The sequence below is a fragment of the Dermacentor andersoni genome, chromosome 1 (genome assembly GCF_023375885.2).
Source record: "Dermacentor andersoni chromosome 1, qqDerAnde1_hic_scaffold, whole genome shotgun sequence".
Classification (NCBI taxonomy): Eukaryota; Metazoa; Arthropoda; class Arachnida; order Ixodida; family Ixodidae; genus Dermacentor; species Dermacentor andersoni.
In genome coordinates, this window is record NC_092814.1 from 350,772,640 (window position 1) to 350,792,815 (window position 20,176).

Genomic DNA, 20,176 nt, shown 5'->3' on the forward strand with positions numbered 1-20,176 from the left:
TGCTGTCTTTTGACTCGCTGATTTGTTTGGTAAGCCTCTTGGCCGCCAGCGGGCCGTGCAGAAATACCTTGTGTGTCGAGTTCGGACTTGCACTAAGTTCTATGTAACCTACATTCAGGACGTGCTTGTGCTTTGTTGCAAGATAGATGAGAAGATGCCGGAAGTGGAAAAGGTTGCACATATCCTCAAAGGGATTGCGGTGACGCGTTTACTCTTCTAGTCTTCAAAAACTCTTCGACACTGCAAGACGTTATTGCGGAATGCCGCCACTTCGAAGAAGCCAAAAGCCATTGCATTGCCCACCACTTTTCACGCCTTCCTAACACAGCTGCCATGTCTACTTGCGAGGACCTCAGTCTCCCACCCGTGCCGGCTGCATCCAACAGTATTGTGCACATCATCTGCTGGGAGATTGATGCTGCCTTTCCAGTTCCTCTAGACTCCCAGGTTCACACCCCAGACAATTTCCACGCAACAATATCCCTTATCCAGACCACTGTACAGCAAGAATTGGCCAACGTTGGACTCCAGTCACTTTGCCCAGTCAACAGACCTGACTACCGCTCATCTGGCGTACCCGTTCTACCATGCAGTTCATGCACTCGTCCCCATTATTGAAACATGGAGGAGTGCCACGCTTCTGATGACAGGCCTCCCTGCTTTTGCTGTGGACGTGTTGGACATATTTCTTGCCATTGTAGCATTTCTTGGAACTCACAGGTTTTGCCCAGCTATTGAAATACTTCACGCCAGCCTGGTAGTCCTTGCTCGCCGACACATATAGAAGAAAACATTGCTTCAACATCTCTGCCTGCATGACCAAACTGTTGCCTTTCGCCACGCCTGCGTCTTTCCCTCTCACCTCTGCCTCGTCGCTCTCTGTCTCCTTCTTACTCCCACCGCTCCTCGGAAAACTAACAGGCACAGATCCGAGAAGTGAGCCTGCCATGATGACCCGACCTGAAATTCCTCTGCTTACACTGCCTGGCCATCACAACCTCTTCAACGTGTGCGGTATACCTGTAACAGCACTGATTGACACAGGAGCACACATATCGGTTATGAACTCGAACCTCCTTATCTGCCTATGTGGGTTATATAATGCCCCGGCTGCATTTGAACGTATGATGGACATTCTTCTTCACAGCTCTTAAGTGGTCAATCTGCCTGTGCTGCCTCAATGACGTTATTGTCTTTTCACCAACTTTTGCCATGCACCTCGAGTCTCTTTCGACAATTCTTTCTGTTTTTCGCAAGGTTGGGCTTCAGCTCAATTAATCAAAATGTCACTTTTGTCGCCGGCAACTTACTGGGCTCAGACACCTCATCGATTCTTCCGGCGTCCGCCCTGATCCCGAGAAAGTTCGCACTGTCAAGAATTTGCCCATGCCGCCTTGGGCCAACAACGTTCAAAGCTTTGTGGCCATCTGCTCATACTTCTGCCAGTTTGTACACTTTGCCAATATTGCATGCTATTTCACAAAACTCAAAGAAGACGTAATTTTTGTCTTGGGTGTGGAACAAGCTACTGTGTTCGCTAAGCTTGCCATGCGACTCACTTCACCACCAGTTCTTGCCTATTTTGACTGACTTCCCCAACGGAAGTTTGAACCAATGCCAGTGGTCATGGAATCGGCGCTGTTTTGACTCAGTGCCAGCAATGTTGTTACTGTGTTATTGCGTACACTAGCAGTTTTCTGTCCCAAGCAGAGTGCAATTACTCCATTACTGAACGCGAGTGCCTTGCCCTGGTTTAGGCGGTGGGTGAATTTTGCCCCTACAAGTACGGCCAGCAATTCACAGTTATCACCGATCACGGCACAGACCATGCCTTATGCTGGATTTCATCCCAAAAGGATCCTACTGGATGTTTTGGTCGGCGGGTTCTATGACTCCAAGAGTGCTCATAAACAGTTGTGCGTAAGAGTGGCCAATTGCATGAAGATGCTAATTACTTGTCATGCTATCCAGTAGACCCGCCGGAGCTTCCCGACAGCTGCGAGTCTACCTGCGTGCTGTCGCTTACTGCGTTTCAGGATATCGGAGATAAACAATGCTGTAACTCCTACTGTCGAGACTTCATTCTCCGGCTGGCTTATGAGATACCTTCCCCTTCTCTGCGTATGTTTGTGCTGCAGGATGGCATCTTGTAATGCTACAGCATGCACCTTGATGGTTCTGAACTGCTCTTGGTTATTCCCACACATATGCATCAAATTGTCCTCGCACAACTGCACAATGTTCCTACCGCAGGTCACCTCGGAGTCTCTATGACGTATGACCGTGTTCGGCATCGCTTATTTTGGCGTGGTATTTACCGTTCCGTCTACCATTACGTCGCTTTCTATGAGCTATGCCAGTGCCACAAGAAACCTGCAATACTCCAAGCTGGCCGCCTTTAACCCTTCGACGTACCATCGGAGACATTCTTTAAGGTTAGTCTCGACCTTCTTCGCCATTTCCTGCTATCTGCTTGAGGAAATAAGTAGATAGCAGTCGCTACCGACTACACAACCTGGTACATAATCACTTGGGCTCTCCCAACCAGCTATGTGACTGATGCTGCCGACTTCCTTCTCGAAGACATTATACTTCACCATGGTGCTTCTCAACAGCTCCTCACAGATCAGAACCACTATTTCATATCAAAGGTTGTTCAAAATCTCTTGCACTCCTGCGCTACAAAACACAACTTGACAATGACATACCACCTTAAGACGAACGGCCTCACAGAGCATCTTAATAGAACTATCAAAGACATGCTCACTGTGTATGTTTCTACAGACCATCATGACTAGGACGCCACTCTGCCCTTCTTAATATTTGCCTATAATTCCTCCTGACATGACCCTGTGGGTTATTTTCCGTTTTATTTCTTGTACGGAAGAAATACCACGCTGCCATTTGACGCACTCCTTCCTGCCGTTCTTGACATGTCAGGATACGCCCATGACGCCACCTCCAGAGATGTTGAGGTGTGCCAGATTGCATGCCTGCACCTTACTGCTTCGCAGGAAAAGCAGTGACGCTTCTATGATGCCTGCCACTGCGATGCCTACTTCAACCCTGGTGATATGGTCCTTCTTTGGACACGGTCATGGCGAGTTGACCTTTGCAAAAAGTTGATTTCGCCTTATTCTAGCCCGTACCATGTTTTGCGCCAAGTGACCGACGTCACGTATGAAACCATGCCTCTTGATTCCACCATGTCTCAACCTTCCACCGATGTCATCCATGTCGCCCACCTCGAGCAATACCACTCAGATGATCTGGCAAGCACCAGGACGGCACCTTCGCCACGGGGGTCATGTTACCAAGCACTGTCAGAGATGAAGCTGAGGACAGTACAGAAGACGATGACGCTTGCTGATGTCGCTTGCGCGGATTGGCTTCCATCTTGTACACCTTGTGTGCCAGTGGACGCATTGTAAATACCCTGTAAATATATTTTAAACCTCTCTTCTCCCCGTAACAATACTTTTTCTACATACAGTCCGCTGAGAACCTGTACTCACTTGCTTTGCACTTTGCTGTAGCAGTGGAGTGAAACTTGCCATGGAAAGGGGCATATTGTGTCAGAGCAATTTTGGGGCTTTGTAGAGAGGACATAGTAGCTTTTCTTGCAGTGATGTTTACCTGTAGTCATTCCTCTTGCATGTTATGTCCAACCTAATGTGATTTATTTTTCAAGCATTTCGGGCAGATACAACTGACGACACTTTTAGATTAGATGATGGCGCCACTCAGCCTCTCACTTTGAACTTGGGTTTCTGTGGCAAGCTGTGTGTTTGGTGCAACTTTCATTTCTATAGCTTTAGTCCGACATTTGTCTTGAAGTATTAAAGGCCCTCTTGAAACAATTTTAAAGAACGAAACAATATGGTATTTATGCCTCACACCTCATCGAACAATCCAACAGCTTTTCTTTGGCAGGGATGTTGTTGTCGCTATCGGGTGATGTAGAATAAAATCCTGGGCCTACTAATGCTGAAATGATTAAGGAACTTCTTGAAATGCAGAAGGTAATCTTGTGTAAACTTCCTGAAATTCAGGAAAGGTAGGCCCTTTCTGAGGCAAGCTTACTTCAAATGAATAACAATTTTCTACCACAGATGAATGATTGAAGGACCTCGATGCTCTAGATAGCCGACTTGCCAATGTAGGCTTGTCTTGACGAAAAAGACGGGAAAATAAATGTTCTCAGCCAGAAGGTTGATGAACTAGAAAATCGGTCCAGGTGAAATAACTTGATAATAGGAGGGATAAAAGAAGACAGGAGAGAAACTGAAGATATATTGATGAACAAAGGTGAATGATGTGTTTATTGGCATTTTGAAACTTAAAATAACTACAATTGAAAGAATACATCGCCTAGATAAAAAGACTGAAAGAGACCGTCCAATCATATTAAGGGGGGCTGACTGACTGAACGAATTTTTACGTCATTGTTCTGTGCTTAAGGGAACGGATATAAGCGTCAGTGAGGACTATTCCAAAAGAATCGTCGAAATACGGAAATGTCTGTGGGCTTCTTCTCAGGAGGAAAGGTCAAAGGGAGCCAAGGTTAAGCTTGTACATGACAAAATCAAAGTCAACAATGTTCTTTATGCATGGAATGAACACATGAAAGAGTGATACGAGTGTCATGCGCTCTCACAGAATGACTCTGCATAAATTTTGGAAAGCGAAAGCTTTAAGATATTGAATGTGAATGTAAGAAGCGTGCTAAATAAGGTTGAAGATATCAAAGCAATGATTCTAGAGCATGAACCGGACATTATAATGATTACTGAGACATGGCTTCATAAAGACATATTAGATAGTGAAGTAACACCTAATTCTTATCTAATGGTTAGGAAAGATCAGGATTATAGAAGTGGCAGGGTTGCGTTATTGATTCGGGGTAATATTGATTTTACTATACTCCATGTTCCAGTTGACATTGAGGCTGTATGGGTTAAGGTAATTTTAAATAGCCACGCTGTCCACATTGGTGGTGTATCATCATCATCATCATCATCATCCTATTTATGTCCACTGCAGGACGAAGGCCTCTCCCTGCGATCTCTAATTACTCCTGTCCTGTGCCAACCGATTCCAACTAGCACCAGCAAATTTCCTAATTTCGTCGCACCATCTAGTCTTCTGCCGTCCTCTGCTGCGCTTCCCTTCTCTTGGTACCCATTCTGTCACCCTAATGGTCCAGTGGTTATCTAATCTGCGCATTACATGACCTGCCTAGCGACATTTCTTTCTCTTAATGTGTATTAGAATATTGTCTATACCCGTTTGCTCTCTGATACAAACCGCTCTTTTTCTGTCTGTTAATGTTATGCCTAGCAATCTTCGTTCCATCGCTCTTTGCGCGGTCCTTAACTTGTTCTCAAGCTTCTTTGTCAGTCTCCAAGTCTCTTCCCCATATGTCAGCACTGGTTAAATGCACTGGTTGTGCACCTTCCTTTTTAGTGATAATGGTAAGCTTCCAGTGTACAATATCCGCCGTATGCGATCCAACCCATTTTTATTATTCTATGAATTTCCTTCTCATGATCAGGGTTCCCTGTGATTAGTTGACCTAGGTGAGGCGAAATCGAACGTCGGCTTTTCGAACGTGTACAAGATAGCGGCCCTGTAAAAATAATCCTAACACTCGGCTTCGATCCACTATTGGATGTCTGAGCAAGCAATTCACAAGCAATTTGTGAAGGCACACAAACAAAAGTTCTTCTGCATCACAATCCTGATATTTCTGAGAGAAGCAACTGACAAATTTTGGAGATATATAAACCCATCGTCGAATGCTCGCTCAGCGGTACAGTCAATGAAGTATCCAGCCGCTTAGAGTTTCAACGGATACTTTGCTCCTGTGTTCACAGAAGATAATGGTATTATGCCGAGCATTGAGTCTCCATCTGACAGGCTACCTTTTACAGAAGTCAAAATTTCTGAATGAGGTGTGCTCAACCTCTTGCTAAATTTGAACCTAAAAAAAAGCCCTGGACCTGATGGCATCCCAAATGAGTTTCTGCACCGGTACACTGAATGGAATTCAAAATATCTCTCATAAATGTTTTGGTCTTCGCTTCATAGTGGTTCTTTCCCCAAGGTTTGTAAGCAAGCTAAAGTGGTTCCCATCCTGAAAAGCGGCAGTCCAGACAATTTATCAAATTATCGCCCTGTCTCGATTACGAATACTTGCTCAAAGCTGCTTGAGCATGTTGTAATGAAACATCTTATATAAGTTATACAAATGAGCACAATTCATTATCTGAGTGCCAACACTGCTTTCGACAAGGCTTGTCTACTACGTCTCAGCTCATCGAATTACTATACCATCTTTCGGAAACCATTAACTTTTGCGGACAGCCAGATATGATCTTCATGGATTTCTCAAAGACATTCGATAAAGTGTCTTACCGAAAATTGAGTTAATCTTTAATAATGCTACCATTGCAAATTGGTTCTCATCTTAGTTTTATTCTTGCAAGCAATATGTTGAGGTTAGAGTCATGAAATATCGAGTTCCATCTGTTAAGTCAGGAGTACCCCAAGGTGGCGTTCTGGGCCCTTTTATTTCTTTATTTATTGACGACCTCCCAAATGATATAGACATTTCAATCAGGTGCTTTGCAGATGACTACGTTATATACAATAAAGTAGAAACAGTAGCTGACCAGGAAAATTTGCATGAAAACTTGCAGAAGATAAAAAAATGGTATGATGAGTGGCAAATGGAGCTAAATCCACGAAAAACCGTAGTTATGACAGTCTCTCGAAAGAAAAATCCTTTAAACTACTGTTACTTCATTGATAATTATGAACTTAAAAGAGTTGAGCAGCATGAGTACCTCGGCTTGATTTTCCCAAAAAGTCTTCGTTGGAACGATCACATAGATTATGTGGGTTCTAAGGCCAGCAAGTCACTCTGGTGTCTCAAGCGTAATTTGCCCTTTGCGACAAAAGAAACAATGTTTAGCGTATAAAACACTAATTAGGCCAATAATTGAATATGCAAAGGTTGAGATCCTTTCTCTGCTACAAACATCAAAAATCGAAGAAATCCAGCGTCTAGCTGTCAGATTTATATTTGTAAATACCGGCGATCGGACTCCCCTTCTCAACTGTGTATCCTTGCAGGCATACCTATATTACAGGCTAGGACTAAATATGAAAGGTTGAAATATCTATATCTTATTATTCATAATGTTCAAATAAAATATGTGGACTAATTTGAATTTTTTCATAGTGAGACCTCTAGGCACCGCCATTCAATGTTTATTTGTGCTGCTGCCGTTCGTACTGACTGTTTTAAGTATAGCTTCTTTCCAAGAACTATCAGTGAATAGAATTCTCTGTCTGAAGAAGCTGTCTCATCCTCATCAGCTGATTCATTCATAAAACACATTGTTGACATACTGATTTGTTACTGCTAATAGATTTTTTTTTGCCTATATGTGACTTGGTGCGTTTCTTTGCTAACAATTTGCTTGTTATTTGGTGCTATTTGCCCCTTCACTTGTTAGATTTGAATGCAAAATATCTGATGGCATTGTTTTTCAGAATGCTAACTATTATACATTTCTATGCCACTCCTGTAATATCCCTTTGTAAGGGCTGACAGGATCTGTAAATAGGTATTTCGAATGAGAGGAGTTTATTGGCTACCAAAATGTTTTCCCTGAGATACCTGTGGTGGCCTCCCCATCTGTTTTTGGATTCCTAGCTTAGTTCCAACTTTAATGCCAAGCTGCCAGGGACATTCATGAACTAGCACAATTTTATGAAATTATGCAACCTGCAGAAATGTTTTGATTTGATTTTTTTTGTTTGTGTAACTCTAGAGACAGTTTCCACCTGACTGGAAACGCAGCATATGTAGGTGACCTTAAAAGTATGAATTAGAATACTTTCCGACAAGAGCAGGCACTACTAGTGAAAGTGAAGTCCTACCTCAAATCGGGAAAATTGGGGACTCTGTTGGCCATGCGCAAACATGATAAATCATAAAACAACGTTATAAGAGTGCCCAGATAGCACCTTGTGTGAGGACAAAGCATTCAGGCAAGGTTGCTCGCACATATAAGCGCTGATGAAGTCGTACTGCTCTGAAAGCTGCACCACAAGGAAGGTGTTCTTAAACAAGGACAGTTTAATAACTAGAGTTGCAATCCTTTATGCCATTTATACCTGCTAATGCAAGCATTGTAAGGACACATTAATTTTACCCAAGATGTGAAGGATGTCTCGAATCAAGACTTCTCTAGTGCAAGTGTTTCATGCACAAATTAATGTGATGAGAATGTGAACTGGGGTCACACACAGAGAAGCTTAAACCATAAAAAAGGCATCTGTGAAAATGCTTTAAGGCTTTAAAGCCTCAGAAATCCATTTGTTATTGATAAAGTTAATTGAACATAATTTATGCACAGTATAAAGTGACAGCCCACACAGCTGAGATTGTTGAACCAGAGTTTCAAATATGGTTTGTTTCTCAATATCTTAACCTGGTTATTTTTCTGTGCCCCTCGAAAGCTAGAAAAGTAGTCTCTTGTGAAAGGTTTGGGCTTCAGACCAGGCCTAGGTGAATGTTATAAAATAGCATACATTGCTTCTTAGAAACACATAATTGCTATAATAAGTTTAAAAACATATGTTTAAAAATTTTCTTTTGCTTTATTATTTAAACAATTTCTTTAATCTCCGACTGTAGTTATCAGGAACATTGATGATTTTTTTTCTAACATTCTCATGACCAAATTGCTGAAAATTGTATAGCCTGGGTACTTGCATGTTACACATTCTTGTGCATGTGCATGCAAAATTTAGTTAATATTGAGTTGCATTAAGTACAATAATTTTTTACATACAAGTAGTAAAAGCAGCACAAAATTTAGAAAAGGGTGAAATGAGGTTGAAAGTTGCTTGCTAAAACGCACTTGCTACTGTTGTAGATGATAAATTTGCATAAAATTTGGCTACGGTGCACACCAGTGTTTCCAGAAAGGTGTATGAAACTTGAAAATTTTCCTGCTCATAGTACCCTCAGAACCCTTGCAAGCTTTTTCTTCCAGCAGGACTTCCTTTGCTATACTGCAAGTACAAGATTGAGCGTCTGCTGTTTCTATTGATTCTCCTGTGGTCTCTGGTTGCTCAGAGCGATCAACTCCCAATTTGGAAGGATGCCCAACTACACCAGAACCTTCTTGATGCCTTTGGGGCCTTTTTTGAACCACAGTATGGCTATAGAAGTGGCTGTCTCTACAACAATGTATGAAGCAAATCTTGTTTTGGGGCAAATCAGCAAGATCTTGCTGTTGAGAGACTTGGCCACATTTTGGGGTTTGCTCTGAATACATCGAAACGATGACTTCCACTTGTCAGCCTGTCATATGTAGGAAGCATAGCCTTTGCCTGGGTGCTAGAATGAGCTGGTGTAGGCTTAGCCAGGGCTAGTGCTCGCTTTTTGTCATATCACGAAAGCTCACAATCTAGACAGAACTTGTGGCTGTCATCAGTAGAGCATGAATGGAAAAATGAAGCCTCTACCATGCCTCGATTGGAATAATTTTTCGCACTCTTCTAATTGAAGAAATGGTTTGATATCTTTATACATGAAAATTTAATGTTCAAGTGTAATATATCTCAGTCAAAATTTGAAGAAAATTTTTTGAAAAGAAACATGAGATTTTTTAACCCGCATCTCTCAGTTGTTTCAGCGACAGCCCACACAGGCTGAGGTTGTTGAGCCAGAGTTCTTGAGGGAGCCAATTGCAAAAAAAAACAAACAAAGAAACTGAAAAAAGAAAAAAAAACTGCTGATAGGGCTGCACAGATGAGATGATAATGCCTACTAGATTGACGCTGCAGTACTATATAAGGCATTTTACTTAATTCTTGCTGTTCCGAGTAAACACTAAAATTCGCTAGGTCCAGGGGAATAGTGAAGAATGCTTTTCCAGCAGGGAAGCACTCATTTTTTGTTGCATGGAATGAGTTCAGTTGAAAGTTGCAGCTGTAGCACAGACTAGCTACCACTGTTATGATCATGTGACAAATTTTGGCTGCTCAAAATATAGATTACAGTTTCCTTTTGCAGTAACCTTGATTGTGTATTATTTGTGTGCCGTTGGAAAACAGTTGCTCACCAGCAGACAACAAGAGTGGCTACTGTATCAAGTGCACTTTGTTTGCCACAGTAAAACCTCGTTAGTATGTACCCGCTTAATAAGTAATTCCGGTTGAAGTATAGTCCTGATGACTACCCCGCCCTGTCGCCATTGAACCTAATGTATTGGCTGGCCATTTAGCCGTAGTCGCTTAACACATGCCGAACAGCTGGTGCATAGTATTTTCTCCATTTTTCAGCGTGTACAAGCCTGGCATAAGCGAAATTTTGTGCACACAGACCATAGATAATGAAATCGTGGCACATACTGCAGTCGTCACCGATAGTGAAGTCAAAACATGGCAGCCATGACGTGTTTCCCAGCTCCCATAGCTTCTAACGCTTCCACATTGTCATGGATGACGAGGATGATGGCCCTTCCCTATCTGATGTGGCTAGTGTGTTGACCATCATGAGGGCATTCGTAGAGAAGTGGATGGAGATAGTGGCTCGCGGCATTGCTGAGTTTCAGGATGCCATCATCACAGCAAGGCCACAATGGTGGCAAGTGAAAATTCCAGATTTTTTGCTGCCTGTACCCAAATAAAAGTTGTCTACATGTGCGTTTGAGTGAGAATTAACACATTCTTTTGTCTAGTAAGTCTATAGTTGCCCATCTGCCATTGTTGGTTAATTAGTACATTGCTTAGTGCATACCTGATCCACATTACTCAACAACTATGTATTAACGAGGTTTTACTGTATGCTATGGTCATTTGTTGGCTAACCTTGTCGCTCCGGCAGCAGAACAACAAATCTCCATGGTTGTTGCACCAAACATACCTTGCATGTATTCTACATACATTGTCTGCTCACGTGCACCGCCCACCTGTAAACTTGCCCTTTGCTGATTTGTAGTGTGGAGATGGTGAAATGCGAAAACACCCGTGTACTTAGATTTAGGTGCACGTTAAAGATCCCCAGGTGGTCGAAATTTCCGGAGTCCTCCACTACGGCGTGCCTCAAAATCACAAAGTGGTTTTGGCATGTAAAACCCCATAATTATTAATTAAAAATTAGTGTGGAGATGGAAGTGTTTTCTATTGCTTGATCCAAGCAGTTATTAGCCTAAGTTGCAGCCTTGATTCCCAACTGTCACACTCTCATTTCAGTGGGGAAGGAATGTGAAAATATTTTTGTGCACAGGTTTAAGTGTGCTTTAAAGAACCTTCAGGTGTCAGTATCAATCGAAAGCTTTCTGCCATGGCATCCCTCATGGCCCAGGTGTAGATGTGGAAACCTTCCATCAGTTGTTAAATCAGTTTTGTCTGTACAACAGGAGGTAAGTTTCAGGCTGAATACTTGCTAAGAAAACATTTGTGAGGGCTTAACGATGAAATGTAAAATATTTTAGCTGAGTAGCTTCTACATGTGTTGTACTTTCTGAGAGGCAAGAGGCAGCTGCAATAGAAACTACACCTAAACTATTCCACTGTAGTGCAGTGGGTGTGATCCTTTGCAAGTAACTGCAAGTTCAAAAGTTCGATGCCCATCTGCAGGGGTCGGATTTTGATGGAAAAGGAATTGCAAAACTTCCTGTGTAGTTCGATTTAAGGGCATGTTGCAGAGCCTTGTGTCAAAACTGATCCAGAGCCCTCTGCTACTTCTTTCGTAGCTGGAGCAAAATCTTTTCTTAATTAGGCCTCATCAATTTATTATAATTCGAAATTATAGTTATAAGAATCGCCCCACCACTAAGAGCAAAGATGTGTTTGCCACTTAGGCAAACTGGCCACACATAATAGGCAATGAAGCTTGTAAGTTACCATACTGGTTCATTTGGTTGACATACATCACAAGTCACTCAAGTGCTGTGCTGCTCTTGTGTGAAGTGTTATTGTGTTGCTCAGTTATGGATTATTGTAGATAGTGGGGGTAAACGGAGGAGACGAGTCTGTTTGTTTGCTACAGGTGATATAGCACCCGCATGGAAAAAGTTTTAAACTTGTAGGGATAAACGGGCTTTCCAACACATTTTTGGACATGGTAAATAAACCTACCGAGTTGCTTATTCAATGCTGTCATAGGCGTCTGAGCCAAGTATTCCTGTACACGTGGCAGGGCACCTACAGTTTGATTCAAAATATGGCTTGCTCTTTCCTTCAACTTCATGCACTCCCTGCCACTTTACAATCTTTATAAAACAAGATGGCCATTGACCGAATTTTCTTAGCTGTCAAGACCAAGCAGTGCTTCTGGAAGAAGCAAAAGCATGAGAAATCTCGTCAATGTCACGGTGTGGTGGCATTTGTGTCGTTTGGTCTTGGAAGCCACACTGATAGCAGAGCTGGTAGGTGTAACATGAAAGGCATTGTTCTGCATTAGCTCCTTGCATATGACAAACAATAAGAATGAGAGAGCTGCAAGGGTGTAGACAGGGGCAATAATTATTTAACTGTGGTCATACGAGGTGCACTGAAAAAGTTTTTTTTTTAAGGTTTGTGAGGAGAAGCCCTTAATGTGATAACACGTTTCACACTTTTGAAGAAAGGTGCTGCAAGCTCGGTTTCCAGTGTTCAAGCTACCATCTTGTACTAGTGATACGGCTCATGGTACGATAGTGGCAGTTTGCCATGTTTTCCATACGTGCTTTCTATACGAGCTTGAAATTCGAGTGGTCAGCGGTGTGTCGCTGCTGCCTCATTACAAGAAGATTATGTGGCATCATGCCTGACCCATCAGTAGTTGGCTTGCCTGTTCATGTTATCCACACATGACTCTGAGGGAGCATTTTTAAATATCTTTGAATGTTAAGAGGAAGTTTTAGCTCAGGCCCAACTTCAATGCTGTTATTAAAATACGAGTAAACTGCAGAAATGCTTTTCTGAGATAGCCCCTTGACTGATTTTAATGAAACTTGTTGCATTTGAGAGAGAAAGTTAAATTCTAGTGACTGTTTAAAGGGACACTAAAGGCAAATATTAAGTCAAGCTAAAGGGATAGATTAGTGCTTGAGAATCTCTAAGGCATCAATATTATCGCGAAGAGTGCCTTAATAATCGAGAAACTGAGGTAAATGCAGGACATGATTGGAGACTTCCGCAGGATATTCAAGCACTTGCTCGATGACGAAAGAACTTGTCATATAAATTCTTTCACTAGTACTCAACCACTCGTTGCAAAAACCGTCATTGTACTATAAGACAAAATTAATTCTACTTATCCAGTTCTATTTTATTTTTAGAAAAAACTTGTTGAAGTAACCCTTGACAACGACGCAGGCGGTCGAAAGGTTTTATTTTCACTCTAATCTGTGCTGCCCACGCATTCGCATTTCAGTAGTTTTGTTATCGTGTAGTGCTGCGCTAGTTTTGCTGGCTCGCGAAACTCGCAAAACTGAATGTTGCAGAGAATTCAGTTTCCATGTTATGTTGTGGGATGCCCGAACAGTCAACGCCACTTGACCAAAAAGCAGCTGCAGCGGCTAATCCACTGCTCTGTTTTGGCTCGGTGCCACCGTCTGTCGGGCACCGTTTTACTCGCCCACGGCAGCAAAGGCTGGTAATGGTGTACGCAACGTCACCACTCCACCGGTTGGGTGGCAGGAGATTTGAATTTTGAAAATGGTATTTGGACCCTTCAGATGCAATTTTCTCGTAAGCTAAGTCCTTTCTTGGCATGAAACAAGTGTTGGGAGGTTTCTGGAATGGTATTTAAACAGTTCACGTCAACTTATTATTTGCCTTTAGTGTCCCTTTAAAGCAGAATTTTGATTTAGGACTTGAATAATTTTATAAAGCTTGAAAATCTGGAAGTTTGAAAAAACTAGAACAATGTTTACAAATCTGTAACTCTGCACCAAGCACAGATATTGCAGTTCTGTAAAATGCATGTTAGAACATCCAGAATGGACAAATTTGATGTAATAATTTATATGTTCTGTGAATTTGTTACAAAGTTTACAAGGCTTTTGCAAAAGTCCTACTGACATATTAGTGCTTTACTCCTGAGCTAAAGCTTCCTCTTAACACAGGGCACTTTGGCCAGGGCATGAAAATTATGTATCTATCCGAAATTTTTAACTATGTAGCTTAAGTGGTAATGGCCTAATATGTCATGCCTAATATATTTCTTACATGTGTGTGCTGGGTAATTGGCTGTTGACTCTCAACAGGAAGAAATACGATGTGGACTGTCTTGGGCAAGTTAAATTAGGTTGTACATGAGCAGCGAGTAAAGGAGTTACCGTGTGATGCAGTGCTGGATGTTTGGGGGGAAGTTTCACTCCTGATATGTGGTGGGTATTTCAACACCAGTTCAGCATAAGAGTCCTGGTGATACTTTCTAATGCACCACTATTGCATTTGCATTAAAGAGGCGCTATACTGTAGCATAGGTGACGTGTGTGGTCGAGAACGCGAACATGTTTTGGAGAAGAGTGTGCGTCAATGTTATGGTTTCTGAAAGGTTGCCTAGGGTGGTTTGACAATGATTCTTATCAAAAACATGTGGATGAGAGAGTAGCTTGATGCGTAATGCTGCATGTCCAACTAGTGTGTTTTGGCATTTTTTTCGTAGTTATAAAGGCATCTATCTCTCATGTTAAGAATGTAAGCAGACCACCTCCTAATAAATCTATAAAACTGCTTTAATACATATGGTGCATTACAAAAGTTCCAAGGCTGAAGTGTGTGTGGCTGCACCAGACATAACGTTGTATGGCAGTACTGTATCTGGCACTGAACTGGGCTCACAGTATGTAGATATCTAGCCTTTTGTAGGCCACCGTACTCATGTCAACCAGTGCCAGCAAGTACTGTTGGTGTCAAGTCTCACTACAAGCACTTTACCCTAAGAAATTTCGAAAACGGATAGTTCCGGTTTAAAGGGGCACTGACACACTTTTTTAATGTGGTATGAAAACATTCTTGATTTTCAGACATTGACAATCATGTTGCATGCAGCATGCACATGGAACCTATGCAGTATTGCATAATCAATCACTTGCTCTCTCCTGCAGCTTTCAAGTCCCCTGCTTTTTTTTTTTCGGTATGATGTGACAGGCAGAAAATTGGGCATGTGCTTGCACACCCTTCTGAATTTTATAGGGAACGAAGTGACTGTTTTTAATGCATCCAGTCCACCCTGCTTTGACACCTTTGTTGCTCTTGGGCGCCTTTGGCAGGCACCAGTCTCGTAAATTTTAAGAAAGGTGCAACAGGCACATAATTACTAGTGGCACTGCATTAGCTGAGAGGAACCGATGACTTATGGGGAAATGGGAAAAGTAAACATTGTGCTCTCTGTATCTGTGTTTATATTAGGGACCTTTCAAAAAGTTCTTCTGAAATAGATTCCTTGAAAGGTGTAGCACTCATTTCAGCATGTTGCTCAGTTTTGAAAGAAAGGTGTCCATGACCCCTTTAAAGGTGTCTTCAACCGTAGTGGTCTGATTGCTCAGCCATATTTATTGATTTTCGGTGTGATGAAGCTGCAGAACCATTCTGTATGTAATTTTACTGACTAGGCGCTCTTTAATGATGCCCAATTGTAATAGCCAATGTGCAGTGACGCACGTCACGTGACAGGTGTGCCACTTGAAACAGCCACTTGCATATTAATCTTGTTGAGATTTAGGTTAAAAATGTCAAATCCTTTTTCAATGTGTTGGCATTGTACTGTTCACTTGATGGCTCTTTGAAATTCAAGGAGTCTGCATATTTTGACAATCTCGGGGGCAGTGTGAAGGTGTGGTTAGGCTGATTCTGATACCAGTATGGGGGGGGGCTATGCATTTTCCTCAGTGTTGTTCAACGTTGGGCATTTAATCGTGCCTTTGATTGTATTGACTGCAGTCATTATGCTGTTTCGTTACTGGTGCTGCATGCAGGACATGGCACAATGAAATACACGAACACAGCATGTTTGTTCAAGGTCAGTCATAAGCAAAAGTACACAGTAGAAGTGAGAAGACAGATGACAGAAACAAATAGACGAAAGTAAGCATGTTGGAAGAAAGTGTGGAAGATGAGAGAAGGGGGAAGAGGAAGTCATAGAAAGGAGGAGTTTCATGCAGTCATTGTGGTGCTGTCATCTATGGTAAGGAGGCGCCAATGCTAATGCGATGAAGTTGCTCAAGTGTAGCATGAGAACTCTCATGCTTTCTTTTTTTCTTGATGAAAAAGAAAAGTGTGTGTGAATTCTGCAATGAGCAAAGCTTAATTTTGCAGGTCGTCCGCATGGTGTTCATGGTAGATGTCCTGTGCCGCTGAGGCTGAACTGCTCCTTGACAGCGTCGTTTGCTGAGTGCGAGCATGGAGCCTCGGTTTGCGGGCTTCCCGACTGTCTGGGAGCCATACACGGCTGACCGGTTGGTCGACCTCGCTGGTCGGCAGTGCCTCCAGCAGCTGTCTCAGCTGGTGGCTGTTGGGCCAGAGCTCAGGCTTCCAGCGCCATTGTGCGAACGACTGTTGAAGCTGGCCGGAGACGATGATTACCCAGGTCTGTGGTCAGTTATTTGCTGCTCACATCAATAGACAATTTTCCTAATTTGCAAGTGTGCTTCTCTGCACTGCACATTTTCCCAACTGATGGGAAGACACTGGTCATCGTTAAAGTAAAGACTGAAATGCTAGCTGCACATGCTGGAGCTAGTCTCATGCACTTGTAGGCACATGTAGACAATGTAGACAAGGCTAATAGCCGTGTCTACATTTTCCATCTCATAATACAAGCAAACTGTACTTGTACATGCTGTTTGCAAAAATTACTATGCTGCAATTGAACGAGAAGAAAGGGGGTTAACTGAGGGGCCTGATTTTTATTAATCACATCATGAGAAGCCAACAAACAAAGACTCCAAGGACAACATAGGGGAAATTACTTGTACTTAGTAATTGAATTAAAGAAATGATAAATTAATGGCAACGAAAGTAGATGAAGAAACAACTTGCAGGAAATAGAGAACGATCCCACGTCTTCGCATTACGCAAAGACGTGGGATCGTGGGAACAGCATGTACCAATACAGTTTGCTTTTACTATGAGATGGAAAATGTAGACAAGGCTATAGTGATGAAACCATGTGCATGAGACTAGCGAAGACATGGGATCATTCCCCACATGCAGATCCAAGCATATCTGTTTGCATTTTTGCAGATCGTCTGTATCACCCCTGCAGAGAAGAAGAGTAGAAAGAAATGCCACACCGTTGTAAACTCCCTTGCGCTGATCCATAGTGCTGAGCCGAGATGTGCTATGGGGGGCCTTCTTGGCGGGAACAGAAGTTTCTTTGCTGCCGATGGCAGCACATAATAACCAAGTGAAGTATGCACCCAGAACACGATCAGTAGAGCTCTCAGGGCGTGCAAAAAGATTGGCAGGTAAAAGCGCGCACAAGGAAAGAGACCGCTTAAGGCTGTAAAGGAAACTCGCCGGTGAACAGCTGCGGATGTCCCATGCTGACTCAAAGCATCGTCACTGTCAGAGCTTGAATCTGCTTTGCTGTCATCTTCGGAATCATAACTCGAGTCCTCACCACTAAATTGAAGTGCGAGTGCAGCATAGCTTAGAGCACGACGCTTTTCTCGCGACGCAGCCGCGTGGAGCCATGGGAGCAGCTTTCGATAACTGCGCAGTGACAGCAGCAGCACCCTCTGCCTGAATTTTACTAGAGAAGCCAAACTGGAACTGCTGAAAACTAGTTGAAAATGCCAGGTCCACATGTTATACATGCGGTGGACCTTCAAAAGTACACTTTCGCAGAATAAAACGACTCGGACTCCAAACAAAATCTCACTAGTGAACAACTGGCATCATTTCCGGTTAATTATCACCGCTCAGCACTGTCGGACGCAAAGCCGGCAATATAATTTAATTCTTGGCTTGCTGGGAGTCATTTGATTGCAAAATTTTTATGTTAGTGCAGCGTAACCGTGAGCAGCATGCTTTTTTCTCAAGCGCGGCAGAAAAGGACAGCCACACCTCTTTTCGCTATAACATACGCACATTAGTTTGCAAAAAGGTCCGTCAAAAATCGCAACATCGCCCGGGCACGAAAATTTAAACTGGTTCTGAAAGTTCAGGGCCTGTACAAACTACTGGATGGCCTTAACTCTTTCCATACTGTGCCTATTGGGCATCATTAGCCTGCTAACTATGGTTTGAAATGCCAGTTTCGAGATTTTCCACTCCACTCACAGGCACACTGCGCTATGGGATGTGAAGGAGAAGGACTATTCTTTTGTTTCTTAAGCAGTTTGCCTTTTTACCCTAGGCGGTGATTTTTGAACGCGCTCTGAAGTTTTCGCGCTTGTCAAAGTAGAAAGCAAAAATGGCCGTCCGCTATCGATGATTTGAAACGCCGCTTTCAAGAGTTTCTGTGCCATTCACGTACACTTTGAGCCATAGGACGTGAAGGAGGATAACTATATTTTTGTTTTCTAAGCAGTTTGCTTTTTCGACACAAGGCGTTAATTGTGGAACGCATCCTGAAGTTTGGTGATCGTCAAAGCAGAAAGCGAAAATGGCCACCTCCGGGAGTGGTGCCCGCGCTTCGAAAGATCGCAGATCTCGCAATATTGCTGCATTTGTGGCTGACTGTATCCATGGGTCAAGCAGCAGCGAGTCTAAGTATGCCACCTTTTCGCTGGACTTTGACTCTTAAACCAACCACGACGCAAGCCAGGCTGCGGCCGTCCGGGCTGGCTTGCGTCGTCAAGCCAGCCCACATGGCCGCAGCCTGGCACGCCGAACTGTAGTGCTTGCACTTACATTTTTGTAGTGGAATACCTCTTTAATGAAAAATTTAGATTTTTTCAGAGATAGTGCCAATTAGACGGCAGTACACTTTGTATGTTTCATAATTTTTGTTACATTTCTTTCTTAGTAGATACAAGCATGTCTTTACAAACTTTGCTAAATAATATCCCACAGTCTTGATTTTGGCAATTTATATCTTTTTTAATACATATATCTTGTTAATAAAAATGTTATGTGGGAAAAGTGCATTCATTCTGCCTTTTGCTTAATTATTACATAAAATATTGAGTGCAGTAGTTCCCTCAGAAAGAAAAATCTGGCGTAACCTGCAAAAAAAACTCCTATTTTCCCAGCCATAGGGAAAGAGTTAAGTGGCTAATAAATGGCTGCGACATGCCGAAATCGGTGATCTAAAGCATGGATCACCGGTGATCGATTTCAATAGGCATGGCAACGAAAGAGTTAAGATCACGAATGATTTTGGATTTTAAGCCTTGTGCCATATGAGCCAATTTTCTCAAGTAATCTGGAGCTACATCAGGGGTACTGTATAATGCGTACGAGATAAACTGATGACCCCAGCAGGAGAGCAAGATACATAAGTCCTCAGTGCCAGTAATGTCACCTAATAAGGTAAATTCAATGTTGTTTCTAATGAGCACCGCAACACCCCCTCCTCTTGAAGCCCTATCTTTACGGTATACTTTGTATGCAATGGGGAAAATGTGTTCATCTATCTCATCATGCAGCCACGTCTTGGTAGATTGTGATATGTGGATCATGTTGAACTAAAGCAATTTCTAGCGAATCAGTTTTAGTGCGCATACTATGTGTTTATCACGCACAGTTGCTTATTTGATACCAAGCATCCCTGTCGTGCTTGAGATTTGCTGCGTTGAGTTCCTGTTTGCGGCCCTTTACTGTGTTTTCCTGTTTTCGCAAGTTTACGCTAGTCTCGTCCCACACAAAGATCTTGCTGTCCACTTTAAGCTTATCATGGAGCAAATTTACCTTTTTTGCCCTTACCTTCTTTAGCCTTAGCAGTTTCCCCGAGTAGTTTTTCTTTGTTTAGGGTAGCTTGCAAATAATCGTTGTGAATAAATAATTTCCTTATGTTATTGAACATTTCCTTTTTTTCATTGAAATGTTGCAGATAAACAATTACAGCTTGTTTACCACGCTGCCTACCGAGTCTATGAATGTGTCCAATCGATGCACAGCTCACACTCAGTGTATCTTTAAAAATACCAGAAACAACTTCTTCCTTCAGATCGGCTTCTGTTTCATCAAGACTTTCAGGCAATCCATGTAT

The 20,176-nt window shown here is 42.5% G+C and overlaps 1 protein-coding gene across 4 annotated transcripts in view; it reads left to right on the forward strand.

Annotated features, from left to right (window-relative positions):
* LOC126516435 (protein zer-1 homolog) overlaps positions 1-20,176 on the forward strand; it is a 145,340-nt gene that overhangs the window by 13,624 nt on the left and 111,540 nt on the right. For 3 of the 4 annotated variants that reach the window (XM_055063891.2, XM_050166555.3, XM_050166556.3), the window contains one exon: positions 16,336-16,606. In XM_055063891.2, the coding sequence (XP_054919866.1) occupies positions 16,420-16,606 (187 nt within the window). In that variant the 5' untranslated portion in view covers positions 16,336-16,419. Of the gene's footprint in view, positions 1-16,335; positions 16,614-20,176 lie in introns of those variants that run through there. The other variant, XM_055063892.2, reaches the window with a different exon arrangement.